This window comes from Bolinopsis microptera, chromosome 1, assembly GCF_026151205.1.
Source record: "Bolinopsis microptera isolate Bmic1 chromosome 1, MBARI_Bmic_1.0, whole genome shotgun sequence".
Taxonomy (NCBI): Eukaryota; Metazoa; Ctenophora; class Tentaculata; order Lobata; family Bolinopsidae; genus Bolinopsis; species Bolinopsis microptera.
The window spans coordinates 8,974,664-8,996,680 of NC_087072.1; the positions used below are offsets into that span (position 1 = coordinate 8,974,664).

General features: G+C 38.3%; 2 protein-coding genes across 4 annotated transcripts in view; one reads left to right on the forward strand and one right to left on the reverse strand.

The window, feature by feature from the left end:
- The window catches only part of LOC134811988 (uncharacterized), a 93,731-nt gene that overhangs the window by 16,046 nt on the left and 55,668 nt on the right, over positions 1 to 22,017 (reverse strand). The gene's annotated exons all lie outside the window — the stretch shown is intronic.
- Positions 1,534 to 20,652, forward strand: LOC134812022 (uncharacterized). 3 transcript variants are annotated; one of them, XM_063819202.1, is made up of 11 exons: positions 1,534 to 1,800; positions 2,275 to 2,384; positions 16,259 to 16,364; positions 16,692 to 16,799; positions 17,985 to 18,059; positions 18,227 to 18,457; positions 18,754 to 18,930; positions 19,158 to 19,289; positions 19,491 to 19,611; positions 19,775 to 19,863; positions 20,018 to 20,652. In XM_063819202.1, exons 1-11 carry the CDS (start codon positions 1,714 to 1,716, stop codon positions 20,120 to 20,122), a joined length of 1,341 nt encoding a protein of 446 aa, XP_063675272.1. In that variant the 5' UTR covers positions 1,534 to 1,713; the 3' UTR covers positions 20,123 to 20,652. The 3 variants fall into 3 exon arrangements, with proteins under 3 accessions (XP_063675272.1, XP_063675282.1, XP_063675289.1); XM_063819212.1 differs by having other exon boundaries at positions 1,535 to 1,800; positions 18,754 to 18,897; XM_063819219.1 differs by having other exon boundaries at positions 1,536 to 1,800; positions 18,754 to 18,897; positions 20,030 to 20,652.

The window sequence follows — 22,017 nt, forward strand, 5'->3', positions numbered from 1 at the left end:
TAAATGTCGTGAAGTTTTAACAGGATGCGGTGTTGGTGATCGTCCACGAAGTTCATCTTGTGACTTTCGGAGGAGTTCAGATATATAAAATGTCAATAATAATATGGATCGAAAAATTCTCCCAATTCTCTCAAGACTTTGAAGTTCTGGGCAGGCATTACGTGGTTGTGAGATGTCGAGTGAAAGATGGCAAATTATTAAGTTTTTATGAGATGCCGAGTGAAAGATGGCAAATTATCAAGTTTTTGTGAGATGTCGAGTGAAAGATGGCAAATTATCAAGTTTTCGTGAGATGCCGAGTGAAAGATGGCAAATTATCAAGTTTTATGAGATGCCGAGTGAAAGATGGCAAATTATCAAGTTTTTGTGAGGTGCCGTGTGAAAGATGGCAAATTATCAAGTTTTTATGAGATGCCGAGTGAAAGATGGCAAATTATTAAGTTTTTATGATATGCCGAGTGAAAGATGGCAAATTATTAAGTTTTCATGAGATGCCGAGTGAATGATGGCAAATTATCAAGTTTTTGTGAGATGCCGAGTGAAAGATGGCAAATTATTAAGTTTTCATGAGATGCCGAGTGAAAGATGGCAAATTATTAAGTTTTCATGAGATGCCGAGTGAATGATGGCAAATTATCAAGTTTTTGTGGGATGCCGCGTGAAAGATGGCAAATCATCAAGTTTTTGTGAGATGCCGAGTAAAAGATGGCAAATGATCAAGTTTTTGTGGGATGCCGAGTGAAAGATGGCAAATGATCAAGTTTTTGTGAGATACGGGATACCGAGTGGAAGTCGGAAGATGGCAAATTATGAAGATTTCGTGAGATGCCGACTATGACATAGACTGGAAATCAAGTAATACCAAGTCCAAGTACTTTAATTTAAATTACAGTTCCTTATCAACTAGGAGCTTAGTGCGATAATTAATACCTGATGTTACTGGTTTGCGGTAATGAATGTCTCTTGTATACCTCAAGGCTCGAAACAACTCACTCATTAGTCATTACAGAACAAAGGTATGATAAGTAACGAGGTATCGTATTTGGGTATGGCCATATTTGGGCATTGCTATATTTGGATAATAACATAATTGGGTATCATCATACTTGAAACAATTGTTGCTTGACATCGATCGTTTCAAGTAAATGTTATGACTTGGTTCTCAGATTGAATCATAATTACCACAAACAGAATGGATATTAGCAGCATTTCAATGGGAATGAATATTTAAAATGAAATCCGATAAGAGTATCATTCCCTGGTACATATTTTAACTGTAATGAAATCACGTTCCTAAGCAACCTGGTCACATATCTGTCGATCTCTACCGCAAGGCGCTCCTACTGTCCAATTGGACACCGTTACCTTGACCACGTGATAAAATCCCACCAATCACATGCCGTCCTGACTCTCTGTAGTAATAAAAACAAGAAGTAGAACAGTGGCTGATAGTACTGATAACTCAGTAACTGGACCTTTTTAACAGTTGAGCGGTCTACCTTGTCTCCTCACAGCACTGCAGCACTGGGTCCGCAAGCACTGATCCGCGCTTTCTGATCGGCTAGTTTGCGTCACGTGATCACAATACTCTTCGCTGATTGGGAGGTCGACACAGGTTGTACATCTCACTCTCTCTCTCACTCTCCAGTTACTACGATTTGAGCTTTAGTATGTGTGCGTGTTGTATTCTTTAGTTGCTCCTGTGAAAATATCATGCCTGTTCTAGGTATGGAGGCTCTTGCGGGGCCCTGTCACTCCGCTAACACATTCAGAGGTGCTCGACTCTCACCCATCAAGAAGGTCAGCCTGTCACTTTTACTGCATCATCATTAATTTTGTTGTCATTACTTTTATGTCTGCGCTGTCTTTGTGCTTGTTGTGAAAATGAAAATCACATAATATGCCAATTGCATGTCCTTGTATTGTGCAACACTTACATTCCGACCACCGCCCACCACATACAGACCACCTTACTGACAACCGTGCACAAATTCCCAAATCTTATTCTCCCAAATTCTATTCTCAAATCGCGAACTTTAGGACATTCCTTGGTGTTTGATTCTCTGAATTCCTAACATAGCATCTCTGAGCGGGTGTTTGCGTCAATATGAGGCATAACACACGCTTTAAATTACTGTGAGAACAACATGTCCAGACTACAAATATCTCAAGTTAAGAATAAAGAATATGATAGCAAGGACGGACCACTACATGGTACATCAGCCACACTTCATACGACAAATCAGCTAGTTTCACGCCCCCTTTGTATCTCAGGTGGTTCCAGTAAGCCCTCTCCCTGGCTCCCCAATACAACTACAAGATGATATCCAGTTCGACCCCTCCTCCAGATACGTTACACCCGGATCAGTTGGTGGCTTCTTCAGGTTTCTTTATTTTCCTCGTTTGTTATTATCTGTTTCTATTTAACGTCTTTCTAACTGTCAACTAAATACCATGCAGGAATTATTGAGAAAGTTTAGAAGATCTTACACAATTCTTTGATGAAAACAAAATAAACAAGCTAAACTTAAGAATACAAAACATATTAGCTTAACTAATAACAAAACTGTGTTTTAAAGTTGGAATTCTACAAGACTAAGAAGTTTCTGTGTTTAAAATGTTCAACTCTTGAGTAGGTTTAGCTGCTAAGGTAAAAACAAAATGGAATGAAAATAATAATTTGTTTAAAACAGATGATTGAAGCAATTAGAACTATTAGTATTCTGCGAACGATCCCTAACAGAGCCGATTTCGGACTGCTCGACACACACTAGCCAATCACAGGGCTTTATTCGGACCACTCGACACACACTAGCCAATCACAGGGCTGTATTCGGACCTCTCGACACACACTAGCCAATCACAGGGCTGTATTCGGGCTACTAGCCAATCACCAAGTATTCAAACCACTCAGACTGATATCTGGTTTGTGACGTGCGAATTTACACAATTACAATGGTCCATGGTTAGAGCGGTGCTCTTGCCAAACAAAGTGCTCCGTTAAGATTACATTTCTTAGACCAACTTGTATTGTCTGATAGTCTACAAGTTTACCACAAGTAAAGATACGTTCCATACAAAATAAAGTGTTATCTTTAAACTATTAGTATTACCAAACAATTATTGAGCTCACGAGTTTCTGGAGTGGTTAAGCGGGTTACTTTGTAACTAAAATAGATTGTTTTAGAATATCTAGATCAATTTTATTAAAAGCTTTATTGTTCTCGAAAATCTAAAATTATCAACCATATTGTCATGTAGATTGTAGAATTAATCGTCAAAAATCACTAAGTTAAAATGGTTACAACAAGTTGTTACTGAAACCACTACTCAATGAAGAATTAGGGAAATAGTCACTAGATTCTTGAGAGAGCCGTGTTCTTTTAAAAGGCTCTCCAAACCCCTTGTACTGCCCTACACCATGTCCTACACCAGGGGTGTAGGAATGATTTTCGTCATGGGGGGGCCAAATTCAAAATATTTTTTGGCGCTTCGCGCCAAATCCTGAATTTCGAGGGTAAGGGCAAAAGGAAATTGCAGCATGTGCGGTATCGCGATTTTTCACGTTTGCCGCGACAAATCGCGATTTTTCAGATTCTGGCCTCACGACAAATCGCGATTTTTTTCAGTTCTCCGCGTCAAATTGCGCATTTTCCTTTAAATCTACGGACCAAATTCGCGTTTTCTATAATTAGTAGGTATATGAAACCAATCAGTATCGCATCCACAACCTTCCGAATGTAGGCACGGACTTCAAAAAACCGAAAACAGAAAAATATATTTTCGGCTCAGAATGATCAAGGTAGCATGAAACATGAACAAAAGTAGTTTCCAGAAAAACTTTGAAAAATTTTGACTTAGAAAATTTTCGGTCCGAGTCATTCTCGATACGTACCTCTGAAAGCAGAGCTCCCGCTTCCAAGCTCGTATTGCGAAGGGGAGGCCTGCCTTCCGAGATCGCATTACAAAGGGGAACCCTCGAGTCCAAAAACATACATCGAACTTCGAAAACCGAAAAAAATATTTTTGGCTCATAATGATCAGGGTAGCATGAAACATGAACAAAAGTAGTTTCCAGAAAAACTTTGAAAAATTTTGACTTTGAAAATTTTCGGTCCGAGTCATTCTCGATACGTACCTCTGAAAGCAGAGCTCCCGCTTATGAGCTCGTATTGCGAAGGGGATGCCTGCCTTCCGAGATCGCATCACAAAGGGGAACCCTCGAGTCCAAAATCATACATCGAACTTCGAAAACCAAAAAAAATATTTTTGGCTCATAATGATCAGGGTAGCATGAAACATGAACAAAAGTAGTTTTCAGAAAAACTTTGAAAAATTTTGACTTAAAAAATTTTTGACTAAATAAATTTTCGGGGAAAAAATTTTTAGAAACCTAAATTAAAAAGTTGGCCCTTTTTGGCCCCTTGCCCAGATTTCATGGGGGGGCGATGGCCCCCCCTGCCCCCCCGCTTCCTACACCCCTGTCCTACACCATGTCCTACACCATGTCCCACGCTGTGACTTACACTAGGGTACCTCCTCACTCTATACCTTAGTTTCCAACACCGCTTATAGACCATGTAACTGAGGAGGACCAGGTTGCTTAGCGCAAGCGCTACAAGCGAACAAAGTGCAAGCGCTGAATAGTAGTACGCAATGCTGATGAGCCGCGTATTGTGTGCTATGCTAATAACAAGGAGAGGAGTGGTGGTGAGGACGCAGAGACCTGTACAGAGTTGCACTAGATCGTGGGGGAAGTCTGTTTTAACGGTCAGGGGGTATATCTTGTTAAGGAGAATAAGGAGAATGTTAAGGAGCTGCAGGAGTGAGAGGTATCCGAGTGTTAAGAGTTGGTAGATTGATCTGGGGGAAGTGAGCTCCTCCACCAGCAGGGAAAGTATACAGATGTCTGTGGAACCGTGTAGTGTGTTGTAGGTTACTGAGAGCTCCTGGTGGTGTCCCACAAACATTTCCCCGACTAGCTTGTTGATCTGTGTCCATGTGCGCGGCTCCTCGTTTCCCCCATAATACTCACTCACTAGTTCCTGAACGTGCGCCCTGCTCCCGTTACTCAGAGGAAAGAGATCATATCTAACTTCTCCTGCAAACAAGTCATGAACCATGTGACTGTGAGGAAGATACGCGTAGGTAAACGATAAGAAGTAGATCAGGATAACCAGAGTGATAGTTGTGTTTGCGGGACTGCAAGCAGTGTTGCGTGGAACTGGTTCCAGTGGGGGGATGGAGCGAGTGAGCTTGTAACGAGATGAGGCAAAGTTAGACAAAGCAGACAATGTTACAACTGAGAGAAGAGATCCTGTGCTCAAAATACCAAGATGACTGCATGTGTCAGACCTTGTCCACGAGTCCCTGCTGTAACAATAGTGGGGGAGCGCGTTTTTGTGGTCTGCGCGTACCCGCCAGCTTAACAAGAACACATACGATCCAACACCGGCAGAAACAAGCATTCCTCCCCTCAGGAGGAGCAGGTTGGTAGTTTTGGTGGGGTATTTGAAGTAGTCAGAGGAATGCTGGTAGGTGAGGTAGAAGAATGTGAGGATGTTAATGATGATGCTGAGCGCCCCCGCGATGATGATCAGGGTCTCCACTTGCTCACTCCCAAATATGTAGAACTCAGTGGATAGGAATGTTGTCTGGTTACACCCTACCCCACACTCGTCACTTGAGTCAGGGCAGTCTGCCACACCGTCACATACCTGGTAATACAGAACAGTTGAACTTACATTCCTACTCCTATTTGCCTTGTTTACCTTTATGGCCCAAAAAAGGCCAACAAAATCTGTTCAAGGCCCAAAAAAATCTTTGGGTGTTTCATCATCAGGCTGTAAATTATGGATAATATTATAAGGCCAGGTTTTATCGAACGTTGATATTGCCGTGCTTGAATATTGAGATTGAAAGTGGAAGTGAAAGGGAAGTTGCAAACCTGTTCGAATCTGATGTACTTGACAGGAGTGGAAGCACATTTGAAATGGTTAACACAGTTCTCCTCATCCTCCCAGTGCCCACAGTCGTTCAGAAGGTCACACACTTGCTCTGCAGTTATACATCTCTTATCTGTACACTGGTAAACCTGTATTGTTCAGATTAGTTTCTCTTTCTCTTTCATTTCTCCAATTTACAATTGTTTAATTTCACTTTCACTTTCATTTGTTCACATTTTGTCCTGATATGATTCAGGGTACAATGTACATAAGGATTACTGAACTATATATAGATTATAGTCCAACAATCCTTATGTATCCTTTGTAAATAACATTTGTATATATTCACATTTTGGTCGGGCCAATATTGTTTATCAACATCCACCAAATGTTTGTCGACGTTCACTTTTGTACAAGAACATATGAATCTGTTAACATCAGCTGGTATAGGCCATAACCCATACCAAAACACTAAATACTCCAATGTATTCACTGACTGTGTATTCTGTGATAATAAAATTCATTTTTTTACATAACCTGTCAAGAAACAGCATTTCTTGTGATTGGAGAGTAATCACTTCATAGCGTGACGTCATAGCGTGACGTCATAGCGTGACGTCATAGCGTGACGTCATCAAAGTGTCTGCTGATGGCTACATATCAGCTAACAGTAGTATTAATGATCAACTGTAAACGATATACACTCGTCCAAACAAGTGTTAATATTGCGTGTAAAGTGCGTGTGTGTAAGACTTATCCCGATGTAAAATATGGCATGCTTTTCTCAAAGAATAGTCAGCTGTAATACATATATGCTGCTTTGGCAAAGTAATTTCACTGTACATAATATACGCGTGTTTAGTAAATATGTATTGGAATTAGTGTAATTGCTCCGCTAATATTCAGTATAACTTCTATTTTAACACGTGGGAGGTTAGTATCACGAAATATACATGGTTTACTCTGAGTTTATTTTCGGCCTGGTTTATTTTGAGCATAATCTCTCTATAATTAGGGCTTCACAGATGGTATAATCACGCACTGTATCAGGTGTGTACCCTCACAATGCACTAGATATTCTAAATACTTTCAAGAAAAAATTCCAAATATTTAATACTTTAATAGTTATACGTGATAAATTCTCTATAGTTTTATGAATCTGGTGAGTATGCGGAATGGGAGGAATTCATGATATCACCGTTGAGTGTTCATTCTAATTTACCTACTTAGAATGATTAATACGATCAGTGTCACGTGTCTCGTTATTTGCACGTGTCTCGTTATTTGCACGTGTCACGTTATTTGCACGTGTGTTTACATGTCCTGAACACAATATGTTGGATTGCTTCTAAATTCAGCTGATGACCTCCCAGCCGTTAAGCACATCATTACAAGCAGCCTGAATGTGACGTAGCCTCATTATGAGAGACCCCTTATGAATCAACCCGATATTGACAGCAGACAGACTTACGAGTGGTTGTAGAAATAAGAAAAGCGGTCCCTGATAATGATATTAACGGTGATATTATCGTCATCGCATGAGTTGCGAAATATTTCCTGGTCTGCTATATTTAGACCACTAGTATTGTGTCTGATGAATGGTAATAGTGTCGAGCAGCATTCTCTAATAACTGTCAAAAGTATCCACTGATTGTAGCTTTAATGATACTACTGTAAAATGATTACTCAACACTCTGTTACTGTGAATATTTGGCTTGACTTTGGGGTGTTATTCTTGAGTTGTTCAGCGCTAAAATGGCTACATTTTGCCCAATTTAATGGGTTGGAACATATTATAACAAGAGTGAGAAAGTAACATTATAAATAACTTCTCGTCGTCAGGCCATCAACGACCTATCCATTTTGATTGTCAGTTATAAATGTTCCCGTGCATAAAAATCTGACTGTTTTACACGATAATGTAGTGAGTAGAATAGAGCGACTAGTATGTATAGGGTACAGTAAAACTCTGATTTACCGCGGTTTACAAATGTAATTAGATATTTGTTTAAAAGAAGAAAGATGAACAAAACTGACCAAATTATGATAAGTATCAGCAGGTGAGATCCTGGTGAACACCTGTAGTGTGTGGTCCCATTCTCTCAGACTGACTGCTAGATCCTCGTTCCTGCAATCCAGATCTTCTACTGGCTTGAGTAGCCGGGTATTAGCCTTCTCCTGCTCGCACAACCCTGCCAAGTGGGCGGTAATTAGTTATAATTAGCTGTAATCAGCGAAAATGAGCTTAATTTGATAATTGGGATGATAAAAATGGAAAGTAAGACGTAAGATATCAGTCAAATGAATTAAATAATAATGCTATAAATTATGAGCAGTTAAGTTAAATAATTACCAACCTAAGTGTCCTAGTAATGTGTATTCAGCTCCAAATGCACTTCTACAATCACGTAGGGGCTTTGATTTGAATAAATAGGATTGTCTATCAGTCGACAGCTCGCTTGATAGATAGTCCACTTCCACGCTCTGTTAAAACGCAAGGAAATATTTTCAATGTTCAATATAAAATCTTTAACTAACTTGTGAATATTTCTGCTTAAACACTTCACCTAGAACAGTCATCACCTTTCTTTAAGAACTCCACAGTTGTGCGTATTTAATAACTTAACTCAGCCATTATCAAAAATCATAATCCTGTTAAATTACGTATTGCACATCAATCTGACTTCTGCAAATGGTTGTTTCAATTTGTCCACGAAGAAAAATCATTAAACTTAGTCGATGTTGGTTAATACGTGACAGAATCACAGACGTTAATTGTTTAGCGTTGATTGGTGAGATCCGCAAGTTATCAGTTTGCAAATGCCCTGTCTAATATTAGTATATGATCATACTATATTAAATTAGAATTAAATCAGCAGCCTGCAAAAACAAGCCTTTTAAAGCGAACTACTCACCACGCAGTCAGTAAGCTCTCTGTGGATGTCCGTGGAACCATCCTTTGTACAGTGCGCGCTATCATCTCTCACGTGGTCCCAAAGTGCACGCCGCGTACTCGGACCACAGTGCGACTCATCTATACCACTGAGACAGTTCTTGAGTCCGTCACACAGCAGGTCTCTGGACAGAACCTTGGCTTCTCCCAGCGAACACTTGAACCCTGCAAAATATGTTTGGAAAACTTGAAATATACTGAAAGAATCGATTTTTGTTATCTCAAATCTGTCTTGTTTCACCAGCTACAGTGTTTTTCTGAAAAGTACGTGTGTCGTGTATGTGTAGACTTGTTGAAGTGATGACGTCATCACAAAGTTGATGACGACACCAAGAACCCGCTACTCACTATTCGGTTATTATAACGGGTGATAGTGGTATTACACACTGGAAACTGGTGTGATTATCATGTGTAGTATAAGGTCAGTATTATACTACTCATACTACATTTAGTCAAGCAATGATGGACAAAAGTTGTGCGGACGTCACTTTCTTCTTCAGTTATCGGATTGCTCGAACTTTCGAACAAAGCGGAATTAAATTATTTCACCAGGAAATTTAACTGGGATTAATCAGGAATTTGTCGGGAATTTGAAAGGGACGGTTACTGTAGAAGGTTTGTATATGGTTCAAGAATTAGGCTGTACATATTACGTTGGTGTGTGCTTGATCAATCTTAACAATGGTAATATGAAGAAATGAAGTCATTGCTGTAATCTGATTCAGTCTTATCAGTAAAGACCGATAAACAACCTCTAAATGAAATACTAAAATTAGCATTCTTTTTTGACTTCTGTGATGTGATTGATAAAGTGTAAAATTAGTGAATTTAACAATGTCAGGAGTGACGTCAGAAGATTCCTTAGATAACTGAGAATTGTTAGATGTCAATGAAAACAATACCAAAAGTGGCTAATAAATCTGCAATCTGCATCCATTTTTTAGATAAGATTATGACTTCAAAAGTCTGCAAATTAAATTATCGACCGTAACATGATCAAAGGAAACTAATCATATTAGTTTAGAACTAGAATCATATTGACGTCATCTGGAATATTGTGGATATTCTGTAGAATTCTACAAAACTCTTGAAATCCAGTTCACGCTTCTTTCGACGAATTATAATTTGTTTAAACAACTAACTTCAAATTTGTTTGAACGAATTACAACTAACGTCATAACAGGCGATCGTTTAAACTCATAAAATATTGACGTAGCAAAAATTTACCATGAAATCGTTTTGAAATACGATACGAGTTGAAATGTCAACTGCTAAGGGGTAAATAAACAATAACATAATAACAATCAGATCACAGATGATCACAGATGGTTAGGGACGGACGGACGGACGGACAAACCTTCGTGTTCAGTACACTGGAGCTCGTCAGTGCCGTCCCTACAATCTGAGATACCGTCACAGTGTGACAATGCTGTGTAACATCTTGACTTGTCATTACACTGGTACCACAATGTCTCATCCTCATCAGAGCCGTCCAGACAATCGTCTACCTGTGATCCAGACGATATATTAGTTACACTGTGTAACATTGTGTAACACTGTGTAACATTGTGTAACACTGTGTAACATTGTGTAACATTGTGTAACATTGTGTAACATTGTGTAACATTGTGTAACATTGTGTAACATTGTGTAACACTGTGTAACATTGTGTAACATTGTGAAACACTGTGTAACATTGTGTAACATTGTGTAACATTGTGTAACATTGTGTAACATTGTGTAACATTGTGTAACATTGTGTAACATTGTGTAACATTGTGTAACATTGTGTAACATTGTGTAACATTGTGTAACATTGTGTAACATTGTGTAACATTGTGTAACATTGTGTAACATTGTGTAACATTGTGTAACATTGTGTAACATTGTGTAACATTGTGTAACATTGTGTAACATTGTGTAACATTGTGTAACATTGTGTAACATTGTGTAACATTGTGAAACACTGTGTAACATTGTGAAACACTGTGTAACATTGTGTAACATTGTGTAACATTGTGTAACATTGTGTAACATTGTGTAACATTGTGTAACATTGTGAAACATTGTGTTATATTAATACATATAGCGTTGCATAGTGCCAAATAGTGTTATTCTTGACTTCAGAGCTAATATCAGTAAATGTATGGCGACTAAAATGAGCTTATTTATTATCAAACTCAGTAAACTAGTGAGATGAACAAAACCCCCAACACATTAAACAAGCCTTTGAATCTACCACCGCTTAGTCACACGCACACACACACACTACACATACCACTCTCTCACAGTGCCCGAATAATAATTTGATATTAATGCACTGGAGTATTGGTTCTGAACCCAATAATAACAGTATAATAAAGTAGTAGCTTACCCCGTCACACAGCCAGAGCTCAGGCACATAGCTAACTGAGCCGGTAAATGTTCTAGAACTTTCCGAACACTTTACTTTCTTATCACAAACTTCCGCCTCGTCTATTCCACCTGACAGGATGAGGTTCGTATGTCTTAGTAAACTCGTTATCTTTGACAATATAGAGTGTAAAACACCGGGAAATGAATTCATCACAATATTCGACATATGTTCGGGAGCGAAATACTAAATGTATAAAATATACAAGTTTTTACAGGGATATTACGAGTTGTCGTATACTCGTAATTTTATAAAATATTTAGCCTACTTTATTGACTGCTAATATGTAGTCCACTGTCGTTATATCGAGTTACTCAGCCGATATAACATTTGAATATTAGATTCTAACATTTATTATACGCTTCGAGATTAAAAGTATACCCAAAGAAGATGTACATTTAAGTAATTTAAGCGAAATATTAATAATATTTTATATTACTGCACTATAAATCGAGCATGTAAATTGTAAAGCGCCTGTCTTCAATTCTTAAGAGTGAAAGTGAAAATGAGGCTTTACCTAGACAATCAGAAATTCCATCGCAAATCTGATGTTTGTGGATGTGTCGAAAGTGGGGGTGATCAGTTGATGTCTTGTTTCTCCGCAAGCATTCCTGAGAAAGGTCCTCACAGAGAGCTGAGTCCAAGTTGTCAACACATCGACCATCAGCTTCTCCCTGACACACCTTATCTCGGGCTAGTGAAATAAGTAGCCCTGAAAGTGAAAGTGAAAGTGAAAGTGTATTGGTTAGCTCGTGCATTATCATACTGGGCAGGATCAATAATCTGTTTATTTAGACACATGATTTCCTTATTGGCCTTTTAATTTCAACTAATGTCACTATGTCATGAAACATTAACCCACGATGACATACCAGTATCAGTTGGGCACCTCAAATCGTCCCCTTCCCGTCCCGTGTCGTCCCCAACTAGTCCCATATCGTCCCCAACTCCTTCCTCGCTCTTGTCACGGGAGGCAGTACAGTTGGACTCGTCGCTGTGGTCATCACACTCGTGACACCCGTTACATACGAACACCTGTCGATGTGAAAGTGAAAGTGAAAGTACTTCTGGAAGGGAGACGCTCATGTTTCGGTACTGATAGTGAAAGTGAAAGTGAAAGTGATAGTGAAAGTACCTCTGGAAGGGAGACGCTCATGTTACGGTACTGGCATGTTACTCCGGTGACTGAACTGCAGTTCCATCTACGGGGTTTAGGAGAACATTTAGTAACATTAGTAAGGTTATAATTATTATAGATACATATATATATATTAAGACGCAATGAAACTAACGGACCACGATGTATGGGGACTTCTATATATATTTTAGTGTCTCATTTCCAACTGATTATTTGTGAAGAAGAACCATCAAGGCCGCCTATCATTATTTAATGATATGTAGATTATGCCTATTATTACACATGCCGCCTGTATACCTGTTCTATTAAGAATATTATCTGTTACCACCCATAAGAAATACCTGATATACTCTGTCATGAAGTCCAGAGCTATGACCTGGCACCTGTCCTCTATCTCTATAAACTTCAGATCTTCTGTCAGTCTTGTCAGCAATTTCTCGCACTTTCCTCCGCACCTAGCTCACAGCAGGTTTTATAAATCATGGCTCAAAGGATTGCATATAATCACAAAGTCTGGAACATGCAACAAGTTCACGATTACGTAGATAGTGTGCAAATACCAAGTTTTGATAAAGAAAATAGTGCGCAGTAAAGCGTCACAAAGATAAATTACCTAATCTCATCCTCGTCACTATTATCTTTGCAGTGTTGGACTCCGTCACAAATGTTCTTGTCAGGGAGCCATTTAACACTGTCACTGTAACCATGGGATAACACTTGGGCACACACTACACCTGTAATGATATATATGTACTTTCAGGGGAGAAAGTAAAAGTGAAATAAATTTGCCGGTTAGTCGTCATCCATCGCGATGATATAGCTTCTAGGTAGAAATGGAGTATGTATAGTGGTATGATAGCCCTGTATAGTTGCCCTGTATAGTTTCCCTGTGGTCTACCACTCGTGATGTTGAAAACATTCAAAGGATATTTTCCATTGTCTGTTATTTCAAAGCAGCACGCCAAAAAGTGAGAGGTGCTATTTTGATCTAGAAATGGCATATGTTTAGTTGTTTTAGTTTCTTTCTAAAAGAGTATGCCTGACTTGCTCTGAGGTTACCTCCTCTTTGAAGTCATGATATTAACATGCTCCCCAATAGCTGTGGGCAGTGATCTAACATAAATCATAATGGTAACGGCTTATATTATAATGTTGTTACTTTTAATAAGATGACAAGCAACCACCCCCTTTAATCGGCCACACAAACGCTTTAGCTTTATTGTTTAATAAACCGCTCAATTTAGGGTCAAACCACAACAAACTATTATTTTCAACGATAACTCGAAAATCAGTTAGAGTCCCAATCTCACCGTTCCATTTGTACCCTGGTATAAAGTGAAAGTGAAAGTGAAAGTCAACTACCTCCTTGGCAGTGTTCCTCGTCCTCATTATTTCTACAGTGTTTGTCTCCATCACAGATGTGTTCCTGTGACACTGCCGCATACAGGTTAGGGTGAGCTGATATCTCAGAATGTACACAGAACAAATCCTCCTTCTCACATCTGAAATACGGATTGTATATCTCCGAAGTTTCTTTTTTCATTGCCTGTCAAAAATAAATTCCAGCATACAAAAGGAATGTTAAAGAAATGGTAAATCCCTAGGAAGGAATGTGACCTGCCGTCCCGGATTGCCGTCCCCCGACACCCACACAGATGATACCCGTACTGCTCTCCAGTGCAGGTCCCCTCTCTTAGACCCTGGAAATAGCAGTCCCCTCCTTCACCGTACGATGCTGTGTAGTATTGTCCTGGGAATGTGGCACTCTGTTTTAGGAATTTAATGTTCTTGGGTCAGAATACTTTGTTCTGTAAATTCTTTTAGTAGAAAAAAACTGTATCCTGCACCAGAAGAATGTCTTCTGATTCAGCCAGTTTTTTTCTTAAAAGAGCTCATTTCCATCGACTATCGCCATTAATTCCTACATTCCACAGAGGATAAAAAACAAGATAAGTAAGATATTGTTACTAAGTAGCAAATTTAAAAAATAAGTACAAATTAAGAAACCTGGAGCCTCGAAACATTCGTAGATGGTTCGAGTTGAGTTGAGGATATCTTGACACGTGTGCCTCACGTGACTTTGTATTATCTTGAGAGGACAATGTCCGGAGTGAAGAAGACATCTTGCTAGTGGTAGTGCCACTACCGACCAAAACAAGAAAAACATGGCCGAGCTCAAACAAGTTTGAACTTTGATCTAAAATCGTTGAGCTTAAATACTTAAATAGTTCTGTTTGTACGTGAAACGATTAGAAATTAACTAGAAATTGTGATACCGATTTGGAATGAACTACTGGCTACATTATTTTCATCCGGAAATGAATGAGCAACTAACAATAGAGTTGATAGTAGTGATGGATGCCTTTGTCAAGGCAACAAGTCATATTGTAATCGAACGTGGAGACCGATTTCTATTGCACTGATAATGATTGTCTGTGCGAATAAGAGATTATGTAATTGTAAAGCGAATCACCAACACTACCTTGTCTCGGTAGAGATTCTTCACGTATAATAACATGGTAAGATATTCATCATATCAAAATATTCTTGAGACTGTGCTCCACGTGCAAATGATACCGAACCCTTGCACGTGCAAAAGACAGCAAGTTAACATTGCAGTACTCGTGTTTCCGGAATGACGTAACAATTCGGGTATAGGGAGAGTAGTCTGCTGGTATTGACTATTGAGTCTTCACTCTTCACTTAATTCTCCACTTAATTCATGAAACATTAATTTTGTAATTTATGTCGGATATTCCACATAATGTCAGTTACATGTCAAAAGTTATGTAACCTTATCATGTAATGGTAGGAACTGTTGCGAACATGAGTTTTGAAACTGACACTACTATTGATAATAAGATAAGTGTAACACGGTATTATGAAGGAGTATCAGAGTGGGTGTTTTATAGAAATCAGCTTCTTGAACTGATTATTCTAATTTCATCTCAGCCACACAGGCAATCTATCTACGATATCATTAATCAGCCACTCCTCCTCTTCTTTTAAGGTTTAACCTCTGTGAATATGTTATACAGTTCGAACTTACAACTAGAAATAAGCGCCCGTATGAAATATGCATAATTTAGATCTACACGATTTTTGTGCACGCTTAATTTGCAATAGAATGTGTCAAGATGGCAAGCTCAGCCAAAAAAGAAGATCTTATGTTTAACTTTACTGCAGTTCATGTAGAAAACGTACCAGATATTTTATGATATAAATAGGACGGCTAAATTCCCATCTAAATTCCCCGTTGACAATTAAGTCTGAGTATTTCAAGGAGACTATAAGAATTAAGAATTAAACATTAAGTTGAGCTAAGATCAGTATAATTTTGGGACCTTTACTGATAGTTGAAATTCGACATATGACGTCATCTAGCGTCATCTAGCGTCATCTAGCGTGAAATATCGCCAGATGATGATAGATGACGCTAGATGACGCTAGATGACGCTAGATGACGCCAATTAGCGACATTGTCGCTAAGTGCACGGCACCTTTCGAATGTCGCTATCTATCTGGCGATATTTCACGCTAGATGACGCTAGATGACGCTAGATGACGTCATATGTCGAATTTCAACTATCAGTAAAGGTCCTAATTTTGGACATGTCAGATTTAAGGTATCTGAACACAATTTTCTATCCAGCGGGATGCGATCTATTGGATAATATGGGCAAAATTGTAAAATCACCAAGAATCGCACCACATAATTTATGACATATCAACTAAAAATTTGCTACAACGTAACCTCTTATTTCCTATGAACTTGCTACAATTTTGCTATAACGCTCTCACCTTTTCAGTACAAGAACCCAAGTCCTATCAGTAACCTTGCCCTCACTACACAACGATTTCTACGTTCCAGCTAGGGGCTTCATGAAGCGACCTGTTGCTTCCAACAGATTTGTGGTGAGTTACCATGGTTACTGTTATTAGTTACTACGGTCACTAAATTGTTGACATTCTTCAGTTCATAGAGCACCGTTATTACTTGTTGTTTTAGCTAACAGATATTTAGATACCATTATATAATAATGAATCGGTGCCCGGTGGTATGCATTCTAATCGACCCGTTTATGAAATTACGCTGCATACCGTATTTATGTGAAGCAAATTGAACCCCAAATCGTCCTCGAAAACATTTTGGTCACGTGATATGCATCGAAGTCGCTGGTTGGTTAGTTCGGATGATTTGGAACTGTTATATAGTGTTCCCTCTATTTCCCTCTATTTCAGCCAACCGAGGGAAGATTAAGATCTAGTCAGGAGCTAAGCCCACGAGACAGATTGCGTGTGGAGAATGACTTGTTACTTTTAGCCAAGGAGCGGTTAAGGAAATCTATGGTAAGGGGGGTTCTTACAAATCATTAATAATTCAGATTGTATCTAAAATTCATAAACATTTTTCCCTATATGTATGTTTATTCTCACTCAGTAACTAGCACTAAAATTAGCGCTTAACTTGCCGAGAAATGATATCACTCACTTGACACTGCAATTCAACATTTTATATTCTTCTAAAATTAGATGGGATGTCATATATTTACATTTACTCAAGTTATGTCAAGGAAACTATTTATTTGAGAAATATTAAATATAATATTAAATACGAGCCAAAACATGGTGTGGCGCCCTCATTTCACACTAAACAATTTTCTCGTTTCACTGCAAATTGTAATACGGATAGTTTTAAAATCTCGGTTTCTGCATGTTGTTTGGCTGTTTGAGACGGCGCAACCGGAGCTTCATGTAATTGGCATTGTACGTTATCTTCTTATGTAAGTATGTTGGCAATGTTATGCATTAAAAATAGTTCCAATCCGACTCGGTGTCTATACACTTGCTAGCATGCTTTTCATTCAGTATTTCTGCATTCAACATTTGAGGCTGCCTGGGTGCAAATTTTCAGCTTCTGAATGTTGCCCGCAAAGGGTATAAACAGTTAGGATGCGATATTTTCAGCGACGTCGCTTTATAAGCAACACTTAAGTCGCGTCGACAAAAGGTGAAAGAGATTTATAAATAGATTGGAGGATAATGGAATAGCACGCAAGCGTTACTACTTGCTTATTATAAATCCCGCCCACCTCTTACGACAATCTGACCAACTCAAGATAATCGATGTATTTGCACGTGTAATTGCACGTGTAATTTGCACGTGTAATTTGTTAAACTGAAGCCAAGCTCGGTTCTTGAAGTCGGAGAACTTCTAAAATGGAACACACGTCACCAAGTTGCATACCGATTATTCTTCTTTGAGTCACGAGGAGTGTAAATAAATAATTTAGTGCGATTGATTAAGCAGTCAAACTTCAAAGTGGAGTTTTTGGCGGTTGATAGTGTGTTATTTGGAACGCGCGATTGCAAATATTTGTTGTAAGGATCTCAAGATGCACTCAGTGTGACTATCTGTTCGATTTCTACGCCGCGCAAATGTCATCGCTGATTAATCTCGCTGATATTTCATGTTTTTGTTATCCCTAATCAGTATGTTTAATCGTTTTTGATAACAGTATTGCCTACTTTCAGCAAGTGGTGCCACACAGATCAGAACAACCCTACCTTATGGCTGGCTTTCCAGTCAAGTTACAGCACCGTTCTTCGGTAAGTGTATACTGTATAATATGATAATCCAGAGTCGCCAAATATCATGGACATCCTCTGATGTCTGGCTAATCTTATCCATTTCCAAAAATTCTTACCGATAAAAATTATAATTGTTTGGACTTTGAACATCTTAAATCCCGATCCCACACTTCATACCTCCACAGAACGGTCTACTCTCCCTACCTGCAGTTGCCACTCCCCTCACAATCATGCCTCCTCAACCCAGCTTAGTTCAGGAGGGGGAGAGAAGTTCCTCCCAGAGTAGGAAATACAGCTCTACTTCGGTACCACGAAATGGGAGTGTCACTTCAGAGGCGTTCCTAACTCAGTCAACACTCGATCAGCAGCCTATTGTCATGGATGAGATCACTGTGAGGAAGTGCCCTAACTATCGGGTGAGATATTTATTAAGTTTCAGTTGTTGTTAACTTATTGTGTCGCAGTTAATTAATGAACCGCTATGTTTTCATAATCTGATATTAATTCATGGTTGAACTTTAGAATATACTGTATTAATGTATTATGTAGTACTGCACCAACTACAGGCCATCACATTTCTTATATTATAAATACTCTATGCTGGCAATGAAAACGCTGTCGTGGTTATTGTTAGCATCTTTACAAGAAACACATTTCTACAGCTGTTATAGTTGATGTTTGATTTGTCAGTAATATGTCCCGGTCCCTTTAGTCGCCGTGCAGTCTGCTTGGTAAGGACACGGTATTGGAGCTAAGCAGGAAGTTCAGAGCAACTTCACTGCAGGCTGACACTCTTCCCTACAGTCTAGCAGAGGAATTGGTTTCTAGTGCACCTGATCCTTCTCTTGCTGTCCAGGTTAGTGCACCTGATCCTTCTCTTGCTGTCCAGGTGGGGAGTGGTTTAACAATTACGGGGGGATTTATAAAAACTAATTAACCTTATTATCTAATGGATAATTTAATAATTCAGCAGAGTTTAATAGTTAATAGTACATAGTTAATAGTACATAGTTAATAGTATATAGTCCCTTTCGACCTGTGGTACTTATTGAATTGTAACTTGGTTCAACTTCATTCAGATCCAAAATTCTACGATATCGAATTTGATAATTCCAGGTTATAGATATAAACAAAGACGGTATTGTGGACATCAAGGAGTTCATCGTAGTTTCCAGCCTCAGTGCACACCTCTATAAAGAGTCAGATGTGGATTACACGAAGTTAGAAAACAAACTCAAATCATTAAGGGTAATTAATTAATTAATTAAGGGTAAATTTATTTTTAATATTCGGCAAGGTTTCAGTTCACTCAATTGGGAACACCAGTTTGAAGCTTGACTTGTCCTTTCTGAATCGATGTCACTTTATAAGTCTGATTAGTTTGTCTCACCTTATCATTATAAATTATCTTAATGAAATACTTGACAATTATAATTAAACATATTCCAGCGCCAGCACATGGAGTTAGGTAACGCTACAATCGGAAATATAATCAACAGTATTTCTAAACTGCTGATAACTCCTCCTCTAATGGAATCCATACTTACCCTTGTCAACTGTAACCCTAACGGTTAGTTTCACTTTCACAATATGCACTTCAATATCCAACGGTCAGCTTTCAACTTTGCTGGCTCTTATAAAATTTATAAAATTATAAATTATTTCATGAATTTTTTGTCGGAAAACTCAATGGAAAAATGTAATATCCGTTAGTTATTAATCTTTTCCTTCAGAGAATTTGGCCTTTTTGGAGTACTTGTGTGTGTACAAGTTCTGGGGGGACTTGGAGAACAGCGTCCTAGACGAGGAGCTTACAGCAGAGGTATTGTACACCATTTCTATTTCTCTTTCACTATCCCCTTACATTCAGTTTCATTATCTCCTCATTTTCAGTTTCACTGCAGTAACAATTATTAACCACCCTCTGCTCATTCTACTCTCTGTTTTTATCTCAATGTTCATGAGATTTCATTCAGAAGTTATTACAGAAGGACGTGAACGACTATGTGACATCGTATGTGGGCTCCAGTGACAGTACTTTCTCATTTGACGACTTAGTCTCTTCTACCGACCTTTTGTGACGATCTGACTGTCTCTAGTTGAAGTGGTGAGATGTAAAAGCACGTGGCGTGACGCGCCGCGCCCGTCACCAGTCACCACCAGCTTGCCCAATCTACATTCTAAACATCTTCAATGAACTGCACTACACCATCTACACGCCTTCAATTAATACTTATACAAACTAAAGCATCAAGCATTCAAGCACAACATGATATTTTGTATCCGGCCATATGAACCCGGTCCAATACTTACTTTGAGGTCCAACAGATCAATATTTTAACGAAAAAGAGACTATTTAAATACTCGATAGCTGATACAATCGTCTAGAAGGATAATCGGGTTCCGTGAGTCGATAAATAAACGCGACTAAATATCGTGTAATTCACTTTCTATTTATCGTATTTTTTTGAGTTGCAACTGATCGCAAGAATGATTTAAGGTTTTGGGATTATTGGACTTTACTTACTTATAAGTTATAGCTGATATGATTTTGAGTTGATAAGGGACCTTATAAACGAGTGATCTTGCATTTTGAAAATTTCCCTGTCAATGTATGTATCAGTATTCTATTATTAAGTAATATTGTAATTAGATTGAATTGTAAATAGATTTTTTAGATTGTTTTGTAATTTATTGTTAACTTTTCAGTATAACAGCTGTGTATTTTTGATCTATTCTATTACATAAAATGCAAACAAGACTACTGGTAATTCATCTGGAAGAATTTTAAAGTTTCTATTTCGAAATAAATAACAAAAAGATAACCTTTCATCACCAATTAATGATCTGCTTTGAAGGTTGAGGATTTTGGAAAATGCTTACATTATGAAGCATGTGCGTTTGATGATCGATTAAGATATTGATGGTAAGACAGTTTAAAATCCGATTGTCCTGAAGGACTTATGATAATTTCGTGAAGACTGAAGACCATATAATTATACAAAACAGTAACTGAGTAACGGACACCTTTACGTAAGGGTAAGCAGAATCATATTTAACACAACACTATGCTATGCTATGCAGTAAATTACTCTCAGTCTGGCTTCCGGGCATAAATCAGTAAAACTAAATGGAAGGATACGGAGTTAAAGTTGCATAACTACACCAAAATTACCCAAAATGGCGGTTACTAGCAGTTCATAGGAAGCACAAATTGGCTATTTTGTATTTCTCAATGGATTTCGTTTCAGGACATCTATTACTACGAGAAACTAACGTTATTTCCGGCACAATTAATTCATCAGAAAAGCACCGATTTCCCCGTAAGACTTTATACTAGTACCATAAAAACCAAGCAAGTCAGTTCACAGAAAGCTCAATGGATTAGATGGTTCCAAATTCTAGAATAGCCATTGTTTATAAAACTTGTAATTGTAAGGTAAAACATACACTGAACATTAGAATGGCGAATAATTATTGTAAGTGTTTATAAACCATTCTTGTAATCAGTAATATCCACTTCACCTCCCAACTAGAAGTTCATTTCTCTACCTAAAATTGAACAATAGTCCACACTTTTATCTAGAAAATGATACAAATTGCATTTCAGCGGTTGTTCTGTCTGGTTTTTTGTTTATTCCAGGAAGTTTTGTAGAAGTTGGCCATCCTTATAGTTCTGTCTAGCCCTAGGCACTGGTAACTACCATTATAACTCTACCAAAATTATTTCCCGGACCTTTATTTGAATTCACAAAATATTGAACCGATTTTTTTCGTTATAAGGTTATTGATGATAAAGAATTCAACAACGTTCTAATCTTACTGAGTACTTACTCTTTCCGGTGCTCGTTTCCCCTCTTTACTTTCATTTAAAGTTGTTAACCAAGTTAGTCCCAGGTTAGAGATAATCTTCGCCTGATGCCGCATTTTCATAATGTGTTACTCCCAATATGACCGGCAAGATAATTTGCCTTCT

What these genes read in the sequence shown, in the direction of transcription:
- LOC134812022 (XM_063819202.1), top strand. Translation starts at nt 1,714, where the DNA reads ATGCCTGTTCTAGGTATGGAGGCTCTTGCGGGGCCCTGTCACTCCGCT. An exon ending in AGCGGTTAAGGAAATCTATG is followed by an intron (nt 16,800 to 17,984) that starts GTAAGGGGGGTT and finishes GCCTACTTTCAG; the next exon opens with CAAGTGGTGCCACACAGATC. An exon ending in GGAAGTGCCCTAACTATCGG is followed by an intron (nt 18,458 to 18,753) that starts GTGAGATATTTA and finishes CGGTCCCTTTAG; the next exon opens with TCGCCGTGCAGTCTGCTTGG.